The sequence below is a fragment of the Cibotium barometz genome, chromosome 7, assembly GCF_041138505.1.
Source record: "Cibotium barometz isolate CiBa-2024 chromosome 7, ASM4113850v1, whole genome shotgun sequence".
Classification (NCBI taxonomy): Eukaryota; Viridiplantae; Streptophyta; class Polypodiopsida; order Cyatheales; family Cibotiaceae; genus Cibotium; species Cibotium barometz.
Window position 1 is genome coordinate 49,081,497 of NC_141052.1, and position 19,712 is coordinate 49,101,208.

At 44.2% G+C, this 19,712-nt stretch overlaps 1 protein-coding gene across 2 annotated transcripts in view; it reads left to right on the forward strand.

The window, feature by feature from the left end:
- Window positions 1-135: 135 nt before the first annotated feature.
- Window positions 136-19,712, forward strand: part of LOC147637123 (putative alkaline/neutral invertase F) — a 30,080-nt gene continuing 10,503 nt past the window's right edge. The window contains exons 1-4 of one of the 2 annotated variants that reach the window (XM_086800722.1): window positions 136-1,313; window positions 4,280-4,711; window positions 4,933-5,491; window positions 13,100-13,140. In XM_086800722.1, the coding sequence (XP_086656848.1) occupies window positions 801-1,313; window positions 4,280-4,711; window positions 4,933-5,491; window positions 13,100-13,140 (1,545 nt within the window). In that variant the 5' untranslated portion in view covers window positions 136-800. The remainder of the gene's footprint in view (window positions 1,314-4,279; window positions 4,712-4,932; window positions 5,492-13,099; window positions 13,141-19,712) is intronic. The other variant, XM_086800721.1, reaches the window with a different exon arrangement.

Here is a 19,712-nt window from a genome sequence, read left to right on the forward strand (position 1 = left end):
GGTACGTAGCTTGGGCAGCCATTATACCTTTGCATATATATATATATATTTTGTACCCAACCCATTTGAATTTCCAAATTTGAAATAGAATATATATATTCAAAGATAAGCAATATATATATATATATATGCAATTTTGTATTTGCCTGAATTTTACGACAGTTGGTGGTGTTGGGTACAGATATGGCGCATATATTGTGCTTCGTTCTCTCTGATCCCACTAAAGCTGGTGGGGCGGTTCTCTCAAGCTGCTCATGCTAGGATGCTTCTTTCTGTGCTGAGCTAGGTGGGCGGTTCTGCATGCATTGAGAATCAGTTTGCAGCTGATCGCCACGGCGAAGCACAGCAGTGACAAGTGAATCAGATTGCTTTTTGCGCCACAACAGCAAGCATCAACTGCATTTTGCTTTTTCTTTTCTGCCCACTGCATACATGGTCAACAGCAAACCAACATACAGCAGCAGAAATTTTTGCCTGTTTTTTTTTGGGGTGCGAGAAGGCCAAAAGAGGGAGGTGAGGATCGATAGCTAGCAGCAGCAATATTTCGCCTATTGCTTTCCTACCTACCACAAAGTCGCAGCATCTTGCATTTGCTTAATTGCACAAGCAGGCGGGAAAGCAAGCCCTAATCCTCCTAAGAGAGCTATCAGATAGATAGATACATAGACAGAGAAAGGCGGAAAGTTAAACCCTACTCCTCCGCAGAGAGCTATCAGAGAGAGAGAGGGGGGGGGGGGAAGCAAACCCCAATCCACAGAGAGAGAGAGAGAGAGAGAGAGAGAGAGAGAGAGAGAGAGACGATGCCTTCTGCAAACACCCACCAACATAACAGGTCAGTTTCTGAGACTGAAGAAGTCCTGACAAGGCAAGGAGGCGTCTTGAACAACGGCAACAGCAGCAACAACACCAACAATAGCTGCAACAATATTGATGGCGGAGGAAAAGAGAACGGAGGGGCTATGTCGGAGGGGGTCAAGCCAATAAGGCGGCTCAACACACACAACTCATGGGAGGAGACGACCCTTCTGGAAGCGGTGTCGGGGCTATTGTCTCGGCTGCGGAGCTCCGATTGCCTTGATGGCGTGCTCTCCCCGCCCACCAGCAGATCGGCCGCCAACACGCCGAGATCAGCCACGGCTGCCAACACCCCCAGATCAGCCACTGCCGTCCATCTCCCCTCCATCCTTGACCCCAACCCCATGCTCTCCGAGACCATGGACGCCCTCAAACGTTCCCTTGTCTCCTACCGTGGCATGCATGTCGGCACCATCGCTGCTTTGGACCCATCTGAGGATTCCCTCAACTACAACCAGGTCAGCTGAAACCTCGAATCAAATCACCCTTGAAACCCTAATCAACGCATATCGCTAGAGTTTGCAGTAGTTATTTGTACTAATTATGCTAGCTTGAAACCCTTAACCAAGTTAGGTTAGTTTGCAACCCTTCAGGCTTCATTAATTTGTGTTAATCAGCCTAATAGTCAGGATTTTTTGCAACACTTAATCAGGTAATTGCAAACTTAATCAGGTAACTGGTATAAATCGACCCTTTATTCCAGTTATTTGTATTAGTTTGCAAATCAAGCATATCAGGCTAGTTTGCAGCCCTTAATCAAGTTTTTTGTGTGCACATAGGTTAGCTGCAAAACCTTGATGTTATCCGGTTAGTTGAAACCATCTAGTCGAATTAATTTTACAATCACGTCTGTTTGCATCCCTTAACTCAGTTTTGTATAATCTGATCCCCTTAGTTCGGTTATTTCTACAATCACGCTAGTTTGGCACCATTAATTAGGTGGGCTTAAAATCGTAGATGTATTGATGACCTTTATTTAAACCCTTAGACCCTTAATTGAAGTTTATAAACCCGCATTCAAGTTTATTTTATTTTGTAATCAGGTCAGTTCAAGACTTTTGATTAGGCTATTATATAATCAAAGCTAGTTTGAAACCCTTAACCAAGCAAATTTGTGTATAATAAGGTCATTTGAATCCCCTAAACAAGCTTTTGCAGACTTGGACCCCCTAATTAGGTTTTGCAACACTGAATGGGTGTAATTTGTTTTGATTAGGCTAGTTTGCAATCCTCAATAAAGTTTAGGCTAGTTGAAATGCTTAATCGAGTTTCTGTGATGGTCAGGTTAGTTTGGTATTCTTATTCAAGTTACTGTGTATAATTAACTAGTTGTCAAGTTAATAAGTGTATAATTAGATTAGTTTGAAACCTTTTGTCAAGTGTACTTCTTAATCAGGCTAGTTTATCAGGTAATCAGGTCAGTTTGGAACCCTTAATCAGCTAACTTGTATAATCAGGTCAGTTTGAAACCCCTGATCAAGTCACTTATATGAGCAGGCATGTGGTGCAAACAGGTTAGTTTTTAACCCTAATGCAGGCTTTCTGTATGATCAACTTTCTTTGAAACCCTGAATCAGGTCATTTGTATGTTTCAAACAGGTTAGTTTCAAACCCTAATGGAGGCTTTCTGTATGATCAACTTGCTTTGACACTTAATTATGTCATTGTATGTTTGAAACCTTCCATCTATAGCAGGTTAGGTTAGGGCTCTTAATCAAGCTAATTGTATAATCATATTAGTTCAAAACCCTCATTCAGGTTTTTGTATAACCAGATCAGTATGAAACCTGTTTTTTTTTCAAGTAAAGTCGCACTCGCACGAGAGGATAACACCCTTCCAAATATTTGCCAGCCTTCACGGCAGCGGACAAGCAGTGGGATGAGCCCCACAGGTGAGCCGCCCGGTTGTTTGGAGTGAACACTTGGCACGTTTGTTAGAACCATGCAGCGTGATCTGGGCAGCTGATGCTAGAGATGACAATGCTTTGAGGAGCTAGATTGCATGCTGTTGTTGGTGCATGATCACTGCGGATGGCCTGCTGAGACATCGATGACATCCAATGTGTAGGTCTAGAAACCACCCACCATGCCCACCCATACGGTACACACGAGAGAAGCCCTTTCAGCAAGGGGGATGGTTGTCTTCCATGGGTTTTTTTTTTACTTCTAGTAAGTACCGTTTTTTTAAAAACAAAAAGGGAGATTTCGGATCAAGCAGGGGGAAATCTGGTGCCTTGTGCTGCCAGCAAGGTCCCATATGAGAGGTAGTTGAAAAGATGCCGTGATCCCGCTCTCATGAATTGGCCACGCTTTTTTTTTTTCAAGAAAGAGACTTCTATCAAGTATGAAAAAGGCATACATCAATCACGGCTATAAGCCGGAATAGAATAGAATCATCCCAATATGTAAGGTGATTTCAACCACTGAGGAGCATCATGATGCCATGAGAGACCTATGGGACTAGAGGAAAAGAAAATGCCATGGTCCCACTCCCGCATAAATATAGCTCGCTTTGCTTGCGCGGAACGAGAGGACCCCTGAACACGAGCCCAAGGAGCCATGAGAGTATGGATGATGTCACCCCATATAGTACTAATGCATTGAGACCCAAAAATCTGGACACCCTCAATAGCCTCTGTGCGTCTAGCTCTCCAGATCTGCCATGTTGTAATACTGGCAACAATCTCCCAATTGGTGTCAATCCTCTGTTGTCTAGGGGGTGTATAATCAGAGCGAGGAACTGGCCACACTTTCTCTCTGCAGCCCTGGAAGATCCCTGAATCCTGGCCCAAGCGGCCATGCCCTTGGTCATTTGTAATAACAGGTTGGTTTAGAATCCTTGATCAAAGAGCTCTTGGTGTATAATCAGTTCAGCTTAGAATCCTTGTGATTAGTTTGAAGCCCACTTAAGCACTCAATTTAGTTTAATCCCTCAGGTTACTTTGAAACCCCCATATTCTTGCTGCTAAATGCATTCAACGCAACAGATTGAAGAACATAATTATACACCTTTTTCCCAAAAAAGTATCTCAATTTGGACCTTGTAGTATGCTCATATGATGTGCATGCATAGATATACATATATACATACGAGCACATGGAATTTCACATGCATATTTAAGCATGACCACCATACTCAGAGCATGTGCAAAGAAACAAAGAAATGAAGATATGGATGACGATACAGTGGTTTCGTCGACTTGATTCAGAGTTTCATGTAAACAGTTTTGAGGTTTTGGTGGTTTCAAGGTTTCATATGAGTATCTTTTTCTTTTCATTGCAATGTATATGTTTTCTTTGTGTGAAGAAATGCTTCGATACCACAATTTTTTTCTAGTAGCATTTTCTGGCTGATTGAGCTTTGGTTTTGCTTTACAAACATGTCAACGCAGGCCCTGATTGTTTCAACTGTATTTTATCGCAGGTGTTTGTGAGAGACTTTTTTCCAAGTGGGTTGGCTTTCCTCATGAACCAACAGCCTGAGATTGTCAAGAACTTCTTGATAAGAACCCTTAGGCTGCAGGGTTTAACAAAGCAGATCGACAATTTCACCCTTGGAGCAGGCGTGATGCCAGCCAGCTTTAAAGTTCTTCATGATGCGAAGCGCAACACTGATACCATCTTAGCTGACTTTGGAGAGAGTGCCATTGGAAGAGTTGCTCCAGTTGACTCAGGGTTCTGGTGGATCATTCTCCTCCGCGCCTACACCAAGTCAACTGGAGACCACACACTGGCAGATATGCCTGACTTCCAGCGAGGGATGCGCCTGATACTAACTTTGTGTCTCTCAGAGGGTTTTGACACATTCCCAACTCTTCTTTGTGCAGATGGTTGCTGTATGATCGACCGCAGGATGGCAAGTTCCTTCCTCTAAGTGGTGGCTTTCTCCTTTAGTCCGATTCTTTGATTTAATTTGCTGCTTTCTTCTCTTCATTATTGTCTCAGAATTTGCATAAAGTACGAGAGAGAGAGAGAGAGAGAGAGAGAGAGAGAGAGAGAGAGAGAGAGAGAGAGAGAGAGAGAGAGAGAGGTAGTTTCAAGTAAGAGTTTGGTTATTGCCAAATGCTGTTTGTGCAGGGAATTTATGGTTATCCAGTTGAAATACAAGCCCTTTTCTTCATGGCACTGCGATGTGCTAGGGTTCTCCTCAAACCTGAGGGGGGTGGAAAAGAGTTTATAGAGCGGATTGATAAGCGCTTGCACGCTCTGAGGTATCACATGCGGGAATATTTCTGGCTTGATTTTGAGCAGCTCAACAACATCTACAGATACAAGACAGAGGAGTACTCTCATACTGCTGTAAACAAGTTCAATGTCATCCCCGAATCCATCCCGAATTGGGTCTTTGATTTCATGCCTATGAAGGGTGGCTATTTCATTGGGAATGTCAGCCCTGCCCGTATGGATTTTAGGTGGTTTTGCATTGGTAACTGTGTGGCAATATTGTCCTCTTTGGCAACCCCCGAACAAGAGACTGCAATCATGGACCTCTTTGAAGCGCGTTGGCAAGATCTTGTCGGAGAAATGCCCTTGAAGGTTGTCTATCCAGCATTGGAAAATCATGAATGGAGAATAGTCACAGGGTATGATCCAAAAAATACTAGATGGAGCTATCACAATGGAGGGTCTTGGCCAGGTGAGATGCTGGCCCTTTTGTTTAGCAAGGCTTACCATGCAGCACCATGCTGGTAGGGTGTGCATGTGGAGAAATGAAATGAATTGCAGTACATGTTCTTGTGAGATCCAAGATGATCACTGTAGAAAATTATGCTTACAGAACAAGTTCATCTTTGTATCTTTTTTTCCAGTATACTGTGGCTGTGGTCTCCAAATTAATCGGTTGGGAAGTTTTATAGCTCTTCTAGACTTTATTGTGAGATGTGGTGGGCACTTTGCATGTAAGGGGGTGTTGTTGGTGGGTTTAATGTATGTGACAGGCCTATTATGCTCCTTGGGACCTAAGTTATTGTATGCCAGCACACCAGAAGCTAGCTTAGGAGGGCTCGAGAAGACTCAGCACATTCTCCTTAAACTTCAACTTGCTGTTTCGTGGTTGCAATGACTTTCTTGGAACTGCTTCTCTATTATGATCCTACTAGTATATTGAGATCACTGAGGCTTAGAGAGTCTTGCTTTGTGGACGCACTTGTGACCACTTGGAGTACTGTCACAGCCAAGAGAAGGCACATAGTACAAGGCAGCTTTCTGCTACTTGAAAAAAACAGCCCATCTAGAAAGGTTTGATAAGTCAAGAGTGCTGTGGACTGTTCTGTAGTTGCAAGTCTGCAGTCTGTTGTGCGTATGCAAGGGGAAAATTTAAAACACAGCCAAAAGATTTGCAAGAGTCAGACAAAACGTCAGTCAGGTTGGGGTTGCATTCAGTCAAACCTCAACAATATGATTTGCAGCCAATCATGCATACAAGGGAATGGGCACATTGGAAAGGTTTAAAAGCTACCAGAATCAGGGGAATTAATAAATAGCTAGTAAAGTGTGGAAGCTGGTCACCAGGCACAAGTCAACCCCAATCAAAGATTAAGCTAAGGTCAATGGGTTACATCAACACTTAAATTTGGACTTCGATTAAAATAGCAGTTTTTTTTCCCCCAAAAAAGAAGATCCCTCATTAGTCATCAAATTTTTTTTCCCCCAAAAAAGAAGATCCCTCATTAGTCATCAAATAAAACATGCATAGGGGTTCCCATGATTTCACGCGATATATGGATATAATCAAAAGCGAACTACAAAACTAGCAGCCCCAAGAGGGAGCCTGTTGTGTACATCCCTCCAAAGAGGTAAAAAAATAAAAACGAGAGGGGGCTCCCTCTGGCTGGTTGCTCTTGGAGAGAGACCACATCAGGCAAGGGGGAGTTAAAAGCCACTCCCCCCCCCCGGCCCCCAATAGTCCATTGCCCTCTCTAGTAAGGAAGGGGTCCAGATTCCAAATGCGAAGGAAGGCAGCCCAGCACTGCTGCATCTGCTTTGAGTCGTAACTTGTGAGGCACTCCTAGCTTCCTCGCAGACTGTGGGTGATGTCTAGCTAAACGGAGTGGATCACCCGTAACAAGCCTTCAAGACACTCCTAGCTTCCTCGCAGAGTGTGGGTGATGTCTAGCTAAACGGAGTGGATCACTTGTAACAAGCCTTCGAGACATGTCCTGCCAAGAATCACCTAACACAGTCCAACATAAGATTAGGGTTAACCAAACATAACAGGTTCAGACTAGCTCACCACCCAACCATAGGATCTTTACTTCGATCCACCCGAGCCTAGGGCTAAGGCTCCAGCTCCACAGATACATGCCAGTCAGCCATGGCATGCCATACCACAAGAGGGGCCCTCAGCAAGACTATCTGCGCACTGCCATGTCTATAGCAGAAGTAGAAACTCTGGTCCATATCCTGGGTATGCAGAACCCGTCACTCCTATTATTGGGAAGCTCAGGCTTCATGTGCAGGGTTATGTGGACAGCGAGGAGTTTTTCATCATGCCACTTGATGGATGTGATGTTTTGTTGGGTATGCCATGGTGCCATAGAGTACATGCGGTGGTGGATACATACAATAGGAAGATTACTTTGACTCATAGAGGGAAAGAACATATTTTGGATGTAAAGATAAAAGGGAAATCTGTTCCTATTGTATCAGCTTCGGCAATTTCATCAATAATGAAAAAGCATCTTTCCGCGTACTTGATTTATGTAAAGGATGCAAAAGATGATGAATCTAAATCTAATTTATCTACGTTAGATAAAGATAGGACTGATTTCTTATGTGAGTTCCAAGATTGTTTTTCCGAGTCATTGCCAGGAGAACTTCCTCCGGAAAGGCTAGAAGATCATGCTATTGATCTAATTCCGGGTAGTACTCCACCAAATAGACCGCCGTACCGTGTTAGTGCAGCCCAACAAGAAGAAATTATGAGTCAGGTACAGGAGTTGTTGAATAAAGGGTTGATTTAGCCTAGCTCATCACCCTTTTGCTCACTTGTGCTCTTAGTGCAAAAGAAAGATGGTTCTTGGCGCATGTGTATTGATTACAGGGCGCTGAACAAGAATACCATCAAGAATCGATTCCCCATTCCGAGGATCGATGACATTTTGGATCGCTTACAGGGCTCCACAGTCTTTAGTCGGATAGACTTGAAAAGCGAGTATCATCAAATACGTATTAGACCCGAGGATGTGCATAAGATAGCATTTCGAACCACTTTTTGGTTATATGAGTTCTTGGTTATGTCCTTTGGTTTGACAAATGCACCTGCAACATTTAACAGAATGATGGACAGGATTTCCCGGCCTCATAGAGCGTTTGTGGGCACATTCTTTGATGATATGATTGTGCATTCACATACTGAGGAGGAGCATAGGAGGCATTTGGTCATTGTGTTTGAAGAACTCCGGAAGCATAGGCTGGTCATTAATGGCAAGAAGAGTGAATTCTTCTTGCAAGAGATACACTTCTTGGGGCATATTGTGTCTAAGCATGGAGTCCGTATGGATCCTTCTAAGGTGGAAGCAATTCTTAATTGACCAGATTTGAGGACCGTGCATGATGCACGCAGCTTTTTGGGATTGTGTTCCTATTACAGGCGGTACATACGGTATTTTGCTGAGATTGCTTCGCCCCTTCATGCCTTAACAAAGAAGGCAACTCCATTTAGATGGGCTGATCAGGAAATTACAGCCTTTAAAAAGCTTAAAGAAAAGCTTACTTCGGATCCAGTATTGGTAATACCGGATCTCCGAAAGGCTTTTGTTGCCCAGTGTGATGCATGTGGAAACAGCATTGGGGCAGTTCTCATGCAAGAAGGACATGTGATAGCCTATGAGAGTCGAATATTGCAGAATGCCGAGAAGCATTTACAGGTTTATGAGAAAGAGATGTTGGCTGTAATTCATGCTCTTTCTACATGGAAACACTATTTGCTTGGGGCTGATTTCACTGTGCAGACAGATCATCAGACCTTGCGTTATTTCCTCACGCAAACTAAACTTTCTGAGAAGCATATGCGATGGGCAAACTTTTTGTCTATGTTCCACTTCCAGATTGTGCATGTGGAAGGCAAAAAGAATGTTGAAACAGATGCTTTGTCATGCAAGCCACAGGTCTCAGGTCTCAGCAGTTTCACTTGCTTATCATCATGAGCTTGATGAGATGAAAGAGCAGTATGTCCATGATGAGGATTTTGGAAGGCTCTATGATCAGATGTCTGAGGGTCAGTGGCATGATCATTATACTCTCAGAGATGGTAGACTGTGTGTTACCAGGCAACTACGACTCAAGGTTATATTGAAAGTCATGCTCCACCGTATGTAGGTCATAGAGGTATTGACACCACGCCTGGGTAGAGCTGGTCAGCCAGATGTAGGGGTTGTCTGCCTGTTTAAATGTCCACGACCTAATAAATTCAGCATTAAATATTCGCACGTGTGACCTTGATACTGTTTATGTTGTCGACTATGCCTATACTGCTGCTGATTGCTCATAAGACCATATCCTAAATTTGGGCATGTTCCTGGATTCATCTAGGTATATAATTCAGCCGTATTAGCGGACATGCAGATTTCACATTGTGAAGTTTTCATCCGAGTTGCGGCCAGTTGATATTGTGCTTATTCTTTCTATCTTAGCGGTGCATTCGCCCTATCAACTACTTATTTGATGTACTGATTCTTTCTATTTGCTCCCTTAGTGCTAGGCTTCATTATGGTTGAGTGTGCCCTGCATCTCCGGAGGTTTGACAGAAACTCAGTATGAAGGGCTTTGTGTGAATATATGCTCTTATGTGTGTGTGTGTGTGTGTGTGTGTGTGGAGTGCGTGTGTGAGAGCATATCTTAATACAGAGTTCTACATCCACTATTGGGCACTGATGATGTTAGTGGGGATGTCATAGTATCTAGTCCATACTATGCATAATGGAGTTGATAGTTATATAGTCTTGTGGGTTGACTACCATGAGTATATAACATGCACGTTCCTAAAAGGTGAATTTGGGCATGTTCTTGGATTCATCTAGGTATATAATTCAGTCGTATTAGCGGACATGCAGATTTCACATTGTGAAGTTTTCGTCCGAGTTGCGGCTAGTTGGTATTGTGCTTATTCTTTCTATCTTTGCGGTGCACTCGCCCTATCAACTACTTATTTGCTGTACTAACTCTTTCTATTTTCTACTTCCCTTAGTGCTAGGCTTCATTATGGTTGAGTCTGCCCTACATCTCCGGAGGTTTGACAGAAACTCAGTACGAAGGGCTTTGTGTGAATATATGCTCGTGTGTGTGTGTGTGTGTGTGTGTGGAGTGCATGTGTGAGAATATATCTTAATACAGAGTTCTACACCCACTATTGGGCACTGATGACGTTAGTGGGGATGTCATAGTATCTAGTCCATACTATGCATAATGGAGTTGATAGTTATATAGTCTTGTGGGTTGACTACCATGAGTATATAACATGCACGTTCCTAAAAGGTGAATTTGGGCATGTTCTTGGATTCATCTAGGTATATATATACATATCCTACCGAATATGCTGAGATTTATGCCATGGCACGGGCGTACACGTGACATGACTGATTCTGAAAATTCAGACAAGCACGCAAAAATAAAGTGAGCAACTTGTACTCCACGCACAAGAGATGAGACCTGGCTGTGAATCCTTGCAACGGCTACCTTCAGTCGATTTCGTAATGGGCTGAGTATAAGGGAGCTAAGGCACTTGTTTTTCTAGCTTTATAAAACACCTGAGTGCTTTTTTCCCCCAAAACAAACCTTTTTTAAGGTGTACGCTAAAAATCCCCAACCCCCCCCCCCACGGGGCCCCCTCTTGCTTTTTCAATAAAAACAGTCCCACGCTTTTTTATAATAAATATAGCATAGCTGTTGGTTTTAAAAAAACCAATAACTCTGTAAGTGGCATAAAGTATGCTTTTTCTGACCAAAAAAAGTCACCTCCTCCCGACGCTGCCCTGCTGCCGTCCAGCTGCTCTGCCATATGTGCCAGCCGCCAGGCCCTGTATGGCTCTGTTGCAGTACAGCCTGCTGACCAGCTGTTGTTCGACTGCTCTGCACACAAGTGCCAGCCTATACCCTCTTGCAAACAGGCTGCTTTTCAGCCAGGTTCAGACCATACAGCCATGATCTAAATGGACTGTGCCGGCTGTCACCCTGCTGGCTGCACACCTGTGCATACTTTGCTTGGCTGTTGGCGCCCAGTCAGAGCATACCCAGCCATAGCAGACAGCCGTCTGCTACTCATGGAACCTGCACATGATGTCCCCCCCCCCCAACATGTCTGGCTGCAAGTCGACAACCCATGCAACAACCATGCACACTGTGAAGACACAGACAACCTGCAGCGATGGCATTAGAGAGAGAAAACCCAGGGTTTCAGTTCAAAAATAGGGGTTCCTTGGAACAATTTCACCTGCATGCATGCATACAAATCTCCTTGTTCTCCCTCTTCTCTTAGAATCCACATGAACCCCATCTTGCCATCAAAACCTAAAAAAACACCTACTTCTTGCAGATTCAAAATGCAGATATGGTGATTGAGAGATACCTGGTTTAGGTAACCTTGATAAAAACACGACAACGCGCAAACCTTGCTTGTTTCTGCCTCCACGATTAGGCTTGCACTGATACCAACTCTGAGGGACTCCTCCCAAGGATCACCTTATACATAGGCATAAACAAGGTTAGAGAAACCAAATAAATGGGGTGCAGGCAAGCTCACCACCCAACAGTAGAAGGTTCGTGTCCGCAAACCTCCCCCGAGCCAGGGGCTAAGGTTCCACTCCCATGAGTCTATGCAAGTCAGCCCTGGCGTCCCATACCACTAGTGCCTGCCCACTGGGGCCCTCGGCAAGACTACCCGTGATCCGCCATGTCCATGGCCAGAGTAAGCCTCTTGGTCAAGGTCCAGACCACAATGAATCAATAATAACCCAAGACTCACTTACGCAGTGCTTATTGCTGCCATAAATAACAGTCCAGTCATAAATATCCATTAATCTTGGATTTATTAAATTTGAACCCTAGCCACCTGAATCTGCCTGCTTTCCCTAATCCTTGGACTCTCCTAATTATGTTGGATTAGTCTCTAGTCCCAAGGATTAGTGCTAGGTACTTAACATTACTCCCCACTAAGGACATTTCCACTCTTGGAAATAAATGAAGAAGAATCCAGCTACTTGCATCAACTATCTCTGAAATTAAGTTTATACCTATCTATCAAATCCACACAGCCACGTATCAAGGAACCAACACAATTAAATATGTTGTTCCTCCAACATATGACCGTGGGAACAAGACAAAAAACAGATCCTTCTCAGGTCCTTGAAGAACATAAACCATCCTTCAATCCTCCAACTCCTCATGGAATTGGAAACTTGAAATCACCGAGACTAATTCCTACTAGTTGTAACACAATACCAATCATAGGCAAGCTGCTTGTGTGCACATTCAAGGCTATTTGGATCATCAAAAAATTTTCGTTGCCCCTCTCAATGGTTGTGATGTATTGCTAGGCAAGCCCAAGCTTATCAAGAATGTCATCTATGTGCAGATCGGAAAACAATTCTTGATAGTAAGCTTGTATGAGGAGTATGGGTGAGAAAAATGGCGAAGAGCTTGGGCTGAACCAACCCGTTCTCTAAAAGCTCATTTACATGTTTCATAATCTCCCCGCGTTGTGTAGCACTCACACGGTCTGCAGGTTTATTAGGTGGTAAACTACCGAGAAATATATCAATGCGATGTTCCTCGGCCCTCGGGTCTTGGAGGAGGTAGCTTCCGTGGCAATGCATCGGCAGAACAATCATTAAATTCAGCAAGAAAATCAGCCTCTCTTGAGTAAGAGTATCCACATGCACATCATTATGTTCAACATTATCATGAACAAAAACCAAGTATGCGGAAAGACCCTTTTTCATTGCTTTATTAATTTGTATGTAATAGAATGGGAATAGGGTCTCCCTCCTTGTTGCTGGCATCAATAACATGCATGCGGCCCTTATGCATAAAAGTGATCCTTTTTGTCTTGTAATCCTTGTGTAGGGATCAAGACAATGGTGCCATATGGGTCGGCATGCGTTAGCTGCATAGATTTGAAGAGTGGGTATCACTAGGTGCATGTGGTACCACAAAATGTACATAAGACAGCATTTTGGACAACATTTGAACTTTATGAGTATTTGATTATGCCATTTGGTCTCACGAATGTCTTGGTAATATTCAACAGGAAGCTGGATCGCATTTTTCAAGAGCATCGAAAATTCATAGGTGTGTTCTTTGATCATATATTGGTATTCTCCAAGAATGAAGAGGAACATAGGGCTCATTTGTCAATTTTTAGATAGCTTCAAAAACATAAGCTCTTTAGTGAGTTCTTTCTTTTGGATATACGCTTTTGGGCCACATTGTATCTAAAGATGGCGTGAGAGTGGATCCCACCAACATAGACACCATTTGGAATTTGTTGGAGTTAACATCCATGCATGAAGTACGAAGCTTTCTTCATCTTTGCTCATACTACTGGCATTTCATTAGACCCCTAGCCAAGTATCAACCTGTTAATCCCTAATCTCGGGGATCCCTAACCTTGCTTGATTAGTGTCTAGGTACATAACATTTTTCTCCTCTTCAAACATTTACTCTTAAATGAAATTAGGAAAGTGCTTACTCAAACTGCACCACTAACGGTCTGCATAATAACCCAAGCCTCACTTATATAGTGATAACTACGCCACAAATAGCTAACTCACTATAAAAGGTCATTAAGCTTGTTTCCCTAGCCAAGTATCAGCCTGTTAATCCCTAATCTTGGGGTCCCTAACCCCGTTGGATTAGTTCCCTAATTTGTAGATTAGTGTCTAGGTAGTAGGTACATAATAAGTAACCATCATTGGGGAAGGGTGAGTATACGAACTCTTCCCAAAACAACCCACTACTCTCATTGGATGAGGTGTGATCACCTATACACCACATCTCTCCATCCGCCATCCAAACTAAATGGACTCTGGTTACAAGAATCCCATCACCTGAACAGGCATGAAAAACCCCCAACCACAAGTGGTGATAACAATGTAACAATGATGCCCTAGAAAAAACCCCCAACCACAAGTGGGTATTGTTGTATCAATCTGCAATCCATCAATGACTTCCTCTGAGATGTTGGATAGATGCTTCTCTCTGATCAAAGTTCTTCTACTCAAATCTCTCCTAACTTGGCCACTACATATATCCTGCTACACCCAGGGGTTTGCCAAGGTCGTATCTGATAAGGTCGTTCACATAATGGGCTGCATGGCTCATTTTTTGAGCTTGGAGGTCTATGACGTAAAAATATCCGCATGCTACTCCAAGCCCGAATGATGGAAGAAACTTGTGGGAAGGACGGGGGGTTGGTTGTTACATGCACTTTGCACTGTAGTGCATGGTGACAAGATGGCTCATCATCAGTGCATCATTGTACGGCAATAGACCCTTTACGATATGATATTGTCGTATGTCATGGCCCCATTGTAAGCCCCATTCCGGGATATGTTAGGCACGAGCTACGTAGGTCATTCCTCAGCCTTAGAGTGTCAGTCAGTCAGTCAAGTCCCTTAACCCACTTGAAGAGAATCATTCATGCATGTAGAAGTCAGTAGAAGCCTTAGGGCTTGCATTAGAAAGCATTTTGCATGTGCATGTGAACTCTTGCATAAGCCTTACAATGTTATTTCACCATTTATCCATTATTATCATTTAGTTGGCAGCATTTAATGCTAAGTCGGCCAGCTTATTACCATTAAAATCAGCATATATCACTTTATTCAAGTCGTGTAGCATTTATTAGCCAGTCCGCCAGCTCTGTAGCCAGCCGACCAGCCACATACTCCCATATAAGTAGTAAGCGTTGCATCTACCTCATCCCATCTCAGCATTCAGCAATTGGATCATCATCGCTTGAAGCATACAGGCATTCAGCCAACAAAAAACGCATCATCAGCAGCATAAGGAAGAAGCGCTTCAGTCCATCAGCATTTCTCAGCCCTACAGCAGATTTCAGCATTCATATTCATCATTGTTTTCTCCATCCTCCTGGGTGAAGGTAAACACAGCATATTCAGTCATTCCCCTTGCATATTCAGCCTAGAACAGTCCCAATTCAACCCCTTTCTCAGCCACAGTTTGCAGCCTTCCTACAGCCCCTTGGAAGAGTGCATTGGCTTTGAGATTGGACATCATTGGTGCTTCTACATCAGTGTACAGTCAACCCGACTCTTGGTCTTCCGAAGGTCTTGTGTTTGGCTTATCTACAATCCAAAGTCAGTGATTCTCTTCGAAGTAATGAAGGAAATACTCTAAAGAAAATACTCCTAGTAATAGGAGGGGGCCGTTCAGTGGGTGATTTGGGACCCAATAAGGTGTACAAATCTCTCTCTTTCTCTCATCTCTTAAAGTGTGAAGTGATAAAGTGGATTGCTAAAGACTCACGAAACTCAGGATACAAAAGACAGTGTGAGACTTTGTGTGATAGGATTCTACATCTACGCATAATTCCATTGCATGTTACATTGGTATTAGATTCAGCTTGTCCACACACACCGCATCCTAGCGTGAGAGTATCCTTGGATGGTCATACTTCCCTTCGGCAAGACTACCAACTTCAAAAAAATGTCTACATAGAAGAGTACACATCAGCAGGAAGACGTCTCCCTCGAAGAAGACCATGCTCTTCCACCAGCAAAACAGATATCATTGCTCTACTCTGAGCACAAAACCAATTTCTCATGGAGCGTCTCTGTTACGACCCTGTGTTTTTTCCTCTGGACAACAAGCAAGTGGGCACGAGCACGGGCACGGGATGGACAGTGTGAACGGCATCAAGTTGGATATGAAAAGCAAACCCATATATGGTGGCCAGCCCAAGTGTGAAAGGGGACAAAAGAGACTTTAAAATTTATAAGGTTTAATAACCTTTGATGATTAAAATATTATTATTATTATTTTTTTCCGAGAAAAGATCCTTTCATTAGTTAAGTAAAAACGCCCGTAGGGCTACAAAAGATCTCTCCTGCTCCTAAGAGAGAGAAGAGCAGTGAATACATCATGGCAGCCCGGGAGACTCTCCCTAGGTGCTGCAAAATACAAGCATCAGTATAAAGAACTAAGCGGCTAAATCATACAATAGGGGGGGGGGAAGAGCCAAACAGGTGGCCTGTAGTGCCAACGGGGGGATCCCGTGTGTAGGGTGTAGAACGGGCCGCAGCGCCAAGTGGTGTGAAAGGCCTGGCGCCGTAAGATCGCCTCATCCGAGTCTCCCTGGATGTGGTCGTACTGTCCTCGTAGGGTGTGGATCAACTCCTGCCAAATCCCCCGAACAGTCTCTGCTGGTGGCTCTAATCTCCCCTCAAAGGCCGTAAAGCACCGGGCCCTCCAGGTGAACCAGATGGTGAGGCTGCTGAGGAGCTCCCATCGTAAATCCCTCTCCTGTGTCCAGCTGGCGGACGAGAAATCCGGTGCCGGAACCAGGCGAGGCTGGCCCCTAATAAATCTGATGGCCTGACTGCCCTGCTCCATCTCATAGCCCATAGCAGGCCCTGACGAAGTCGACCAAGCAGCGGCACCCCACGTAAACATACCCTCTGGAGAGAGGGGGCCCAGAATACGCAGCATAAAATATTATTATTTTTGAAAAGCATGCGTTTTTTTTGGTTATTTTGCTTTTGGCATTTTTGAGAAAGCGAATCGGATCTTTATAAAAAGGCGAAGGTGGCGCATGGAGGAGGGCGCATCTCCTTGAGCGAGATCTGGCATGTGGTAAATTGAGCGCTGCTGCGCGTATGTGTGGTATAGGCGACTGTACGTGAGGAAGTTCAGGCGGCTGTGCTACCAGGTGGCTGCTGCGCATACATGGGCTACAGGGTGCTTCTGCACATGGGCTACAGGCTACAGGGCGCTACTGCACATGGCTATAGCCGAGCGCTGCAAGTTGCGCATGGGCTACAGCTAGGTGGGCTGCAGCCAGCAAAGGGGTGACCAGGTGGCTGGGCTATAGCCAGGAACTGGCGACCAGGCGGGTAGCAATGGGTAGCTAGGCGGGCAGTGTTCTGCAGCGTGGACCAAAATTCAGAGAACAGTCTTCTCTCTCATCTTCTCTTCGTAGAGGAGTGCACGGCCGATGATGGAAACAAGGTTGGAGACTAGAGATCAGTTTCTCTCTCTCTCTCTCTCTCTCTCTCTCTCTCTCTCTCTCTCTATGGATTACAGGCCTTGGTGCGTGGATATTGTTCTCTCTCTCATCGTGGATTGCAAGCCTTGTTTACGAGATTGGGATACAGAGGATCAAGTTAAGATGCACAGGGTGATGTTCTGGGAAGAGATGTGTGTTGCTCTTCGTCTGGGACTTATGTGTATTCAGGGATTGCTTGACACGTCCTCTATCTTTCTCTCTCTAGGTTTTTTTGGCACCATGATTGGATGGTGCATATGTGGATTTATCTGTCATGGAAACAAGACATTGGTCTTTCGAGAAGAAACAGGACTTTGGTATCGAGGATACAGGCCTATGGTTTATCATATACAGGTCTTTGGTTTCATGTGGAAAGCATGTCTTTGGATTCATGTGAACAGGTTCTAGTTTCTCGAGGCTACATGCAAGCTGTGACTATAGGAAGGACATGAGGTTTGGTACAACCCTACTGCTATTTGGGAAAGGGTTCGTGGGATCCATGGTTGAGATGAAGAAGACCTTTTCAAGCAAGGAGATGTCATACAGGTGTGTCTTCTCCGTGGTTGAGATGGAGAAGACCTTTTCAAGCAAGGAGATGTCATACAGGTGTGTCTTCTCTATGGAATGTTGTGCTGTAATAACGAGAGTTCTTATTTGGAAGTCCTGGGTGAAAGTTTCGAGAGATCCTATTGGTAGAGGATTCTACAAGTTGTACTTTGTACTCAAATTTTGATCAAGTAAAGAAATACCGCAAGGGGCGTGACTGCGTTTTGGGGCCAATCGGTGTCCTTGTAATATTTGCAGGAGCACTCTAGCTTCCCTTGTTTGTTTCCTTTTCCAGGTCCCCATGGGTGATGAAGTGTTTTGTGTGCTAGTGTTAGTTTCACCGCCCGTCAGATTTCTGAAGGCCGGTTTTAGTCTCCAACTCTTGGAGGCTACCACAACAAAACCCACTCGACCAGCCACTCCCCAACTGCCACAAATCAGCTAACTGACAACAAAGAGTAAAAGAAAGCAACAAGAAAAAGCAGACGGATGGGACTATGAGGAAGCTCAACACAGGCTTGAAGAAGACCGGCGTCAGGCTTACCTCGCAGCTCAGGAACACCAACGAGTACCCGATCGAGAGCGAATGATACTCGAACACATGCGGGAAAGGGAGGCCATGCATCTGCAATTTCGACACTCTCTCTCTTTAGTCTCTCCGCCCATAGGTGCCACCAGCCATACTCCCACAACATCTCGAACACATGCAAGAAAGGGAGGCGATGCATCTGCAATTTCAACACACCCTCTCCTCAGTCTCTCCACCCATAGGTGCCACCAGCCAAACTCCCGCAACATCAACGACCGTCATCTGGACGCGGCCCAGCTTTAGTAAGTATGACGGTGAGTGTGATCATTTAGCTGTCAATCAATTTATTCATTAGTTTAATGCATATTTGCCTTTAGCAAAGCTAACAGATCCTCAAGATAAAGTCCACGTAGTGGCTCCCCACTTTACGGGTGAGGTAGTCACTTGGTGGCAGCATTGGTCTAGTTTACATATAGACCAGACCACAGGTGTCACATCTTTTCACTGGGACACCTTCGTCTATAACCTAAAGACCAAATTTCTCCCTCCCCGGTATATGACCAATCTAGCAGATAAGTTCTATGGACTCAAACAGAATGGATCAATTGTGCTTCAGTTTTTCGATAAGGTTATCATTTTCGCACAATAGTCAGGGTTATCTGAGTAGGCCAAGACGGATCAATTCATTCGTGGATTGGATCCTAACATTCGGTTCACAGTTCGCAACTTTGAACCTAGCACATATGACCAAGCTTTGACTCTTCCTCAAAATGAAGAAATGAAGATAAACGGAGGCAAGCCAAAACAACCACAATCTAGTACCAAACCCCAGCAGCAACAATTTGCTTCGTAATCGAGAAAAGGTGTTAGACAGTTATTCTTCATGAGATAGCCATCTTTGATCACACATCATACAATACAAATCTCACATGGCAGATAGATCCTCATGTGAGGCAATTGAAATTGCAGTCCCACATGGTCTCTCGGACAATGCATCTACCAATACATTCTTCTTCCTTGGAGTGTGTACAATTTGAAAATGAAACATAGAGAGGAAGTTTGCCATCCACATATGCCTCTCTAAAAGCTTGGTTTGCGTGAGAAAGTACCTTAGGCTTTGGTGAACTGTTTTCACCGTGAAATGAGCCCCAAGAAGATAATGTTTCCAAATGTTTAAGGCATGAATTATAGCCAACAATTCTTTCCCATAGATTCCTAGAGAAATATCGGCGTCCTGCAAACGACGAGGACGAGGGACTGAGGATCAATGGCCACTCCATGTTAGGTCATCTCGGTCATTAGCTTGGAATCCGACTCCCGGTTCTCTTGGAAAGGGAGGAATGTTTCCCCAGTATCATTCTCTCCCGTCAGCAATGCTAAGGTGACCTCTCATATTGTTTCGTTGTCCGTAGATTCTTTGAGTTCTGAAAGGTAACCCTCTTGGAATTAGCTTGACTTTGCGAAGCTGTGCTTCGCATGAGGTGCTCTCTTGGTAGAGGGCTACCTTCCTCCTCAAAGTGAACACGCCACTGGTGGCTACAGTTTTTCATTGTTTCTAGA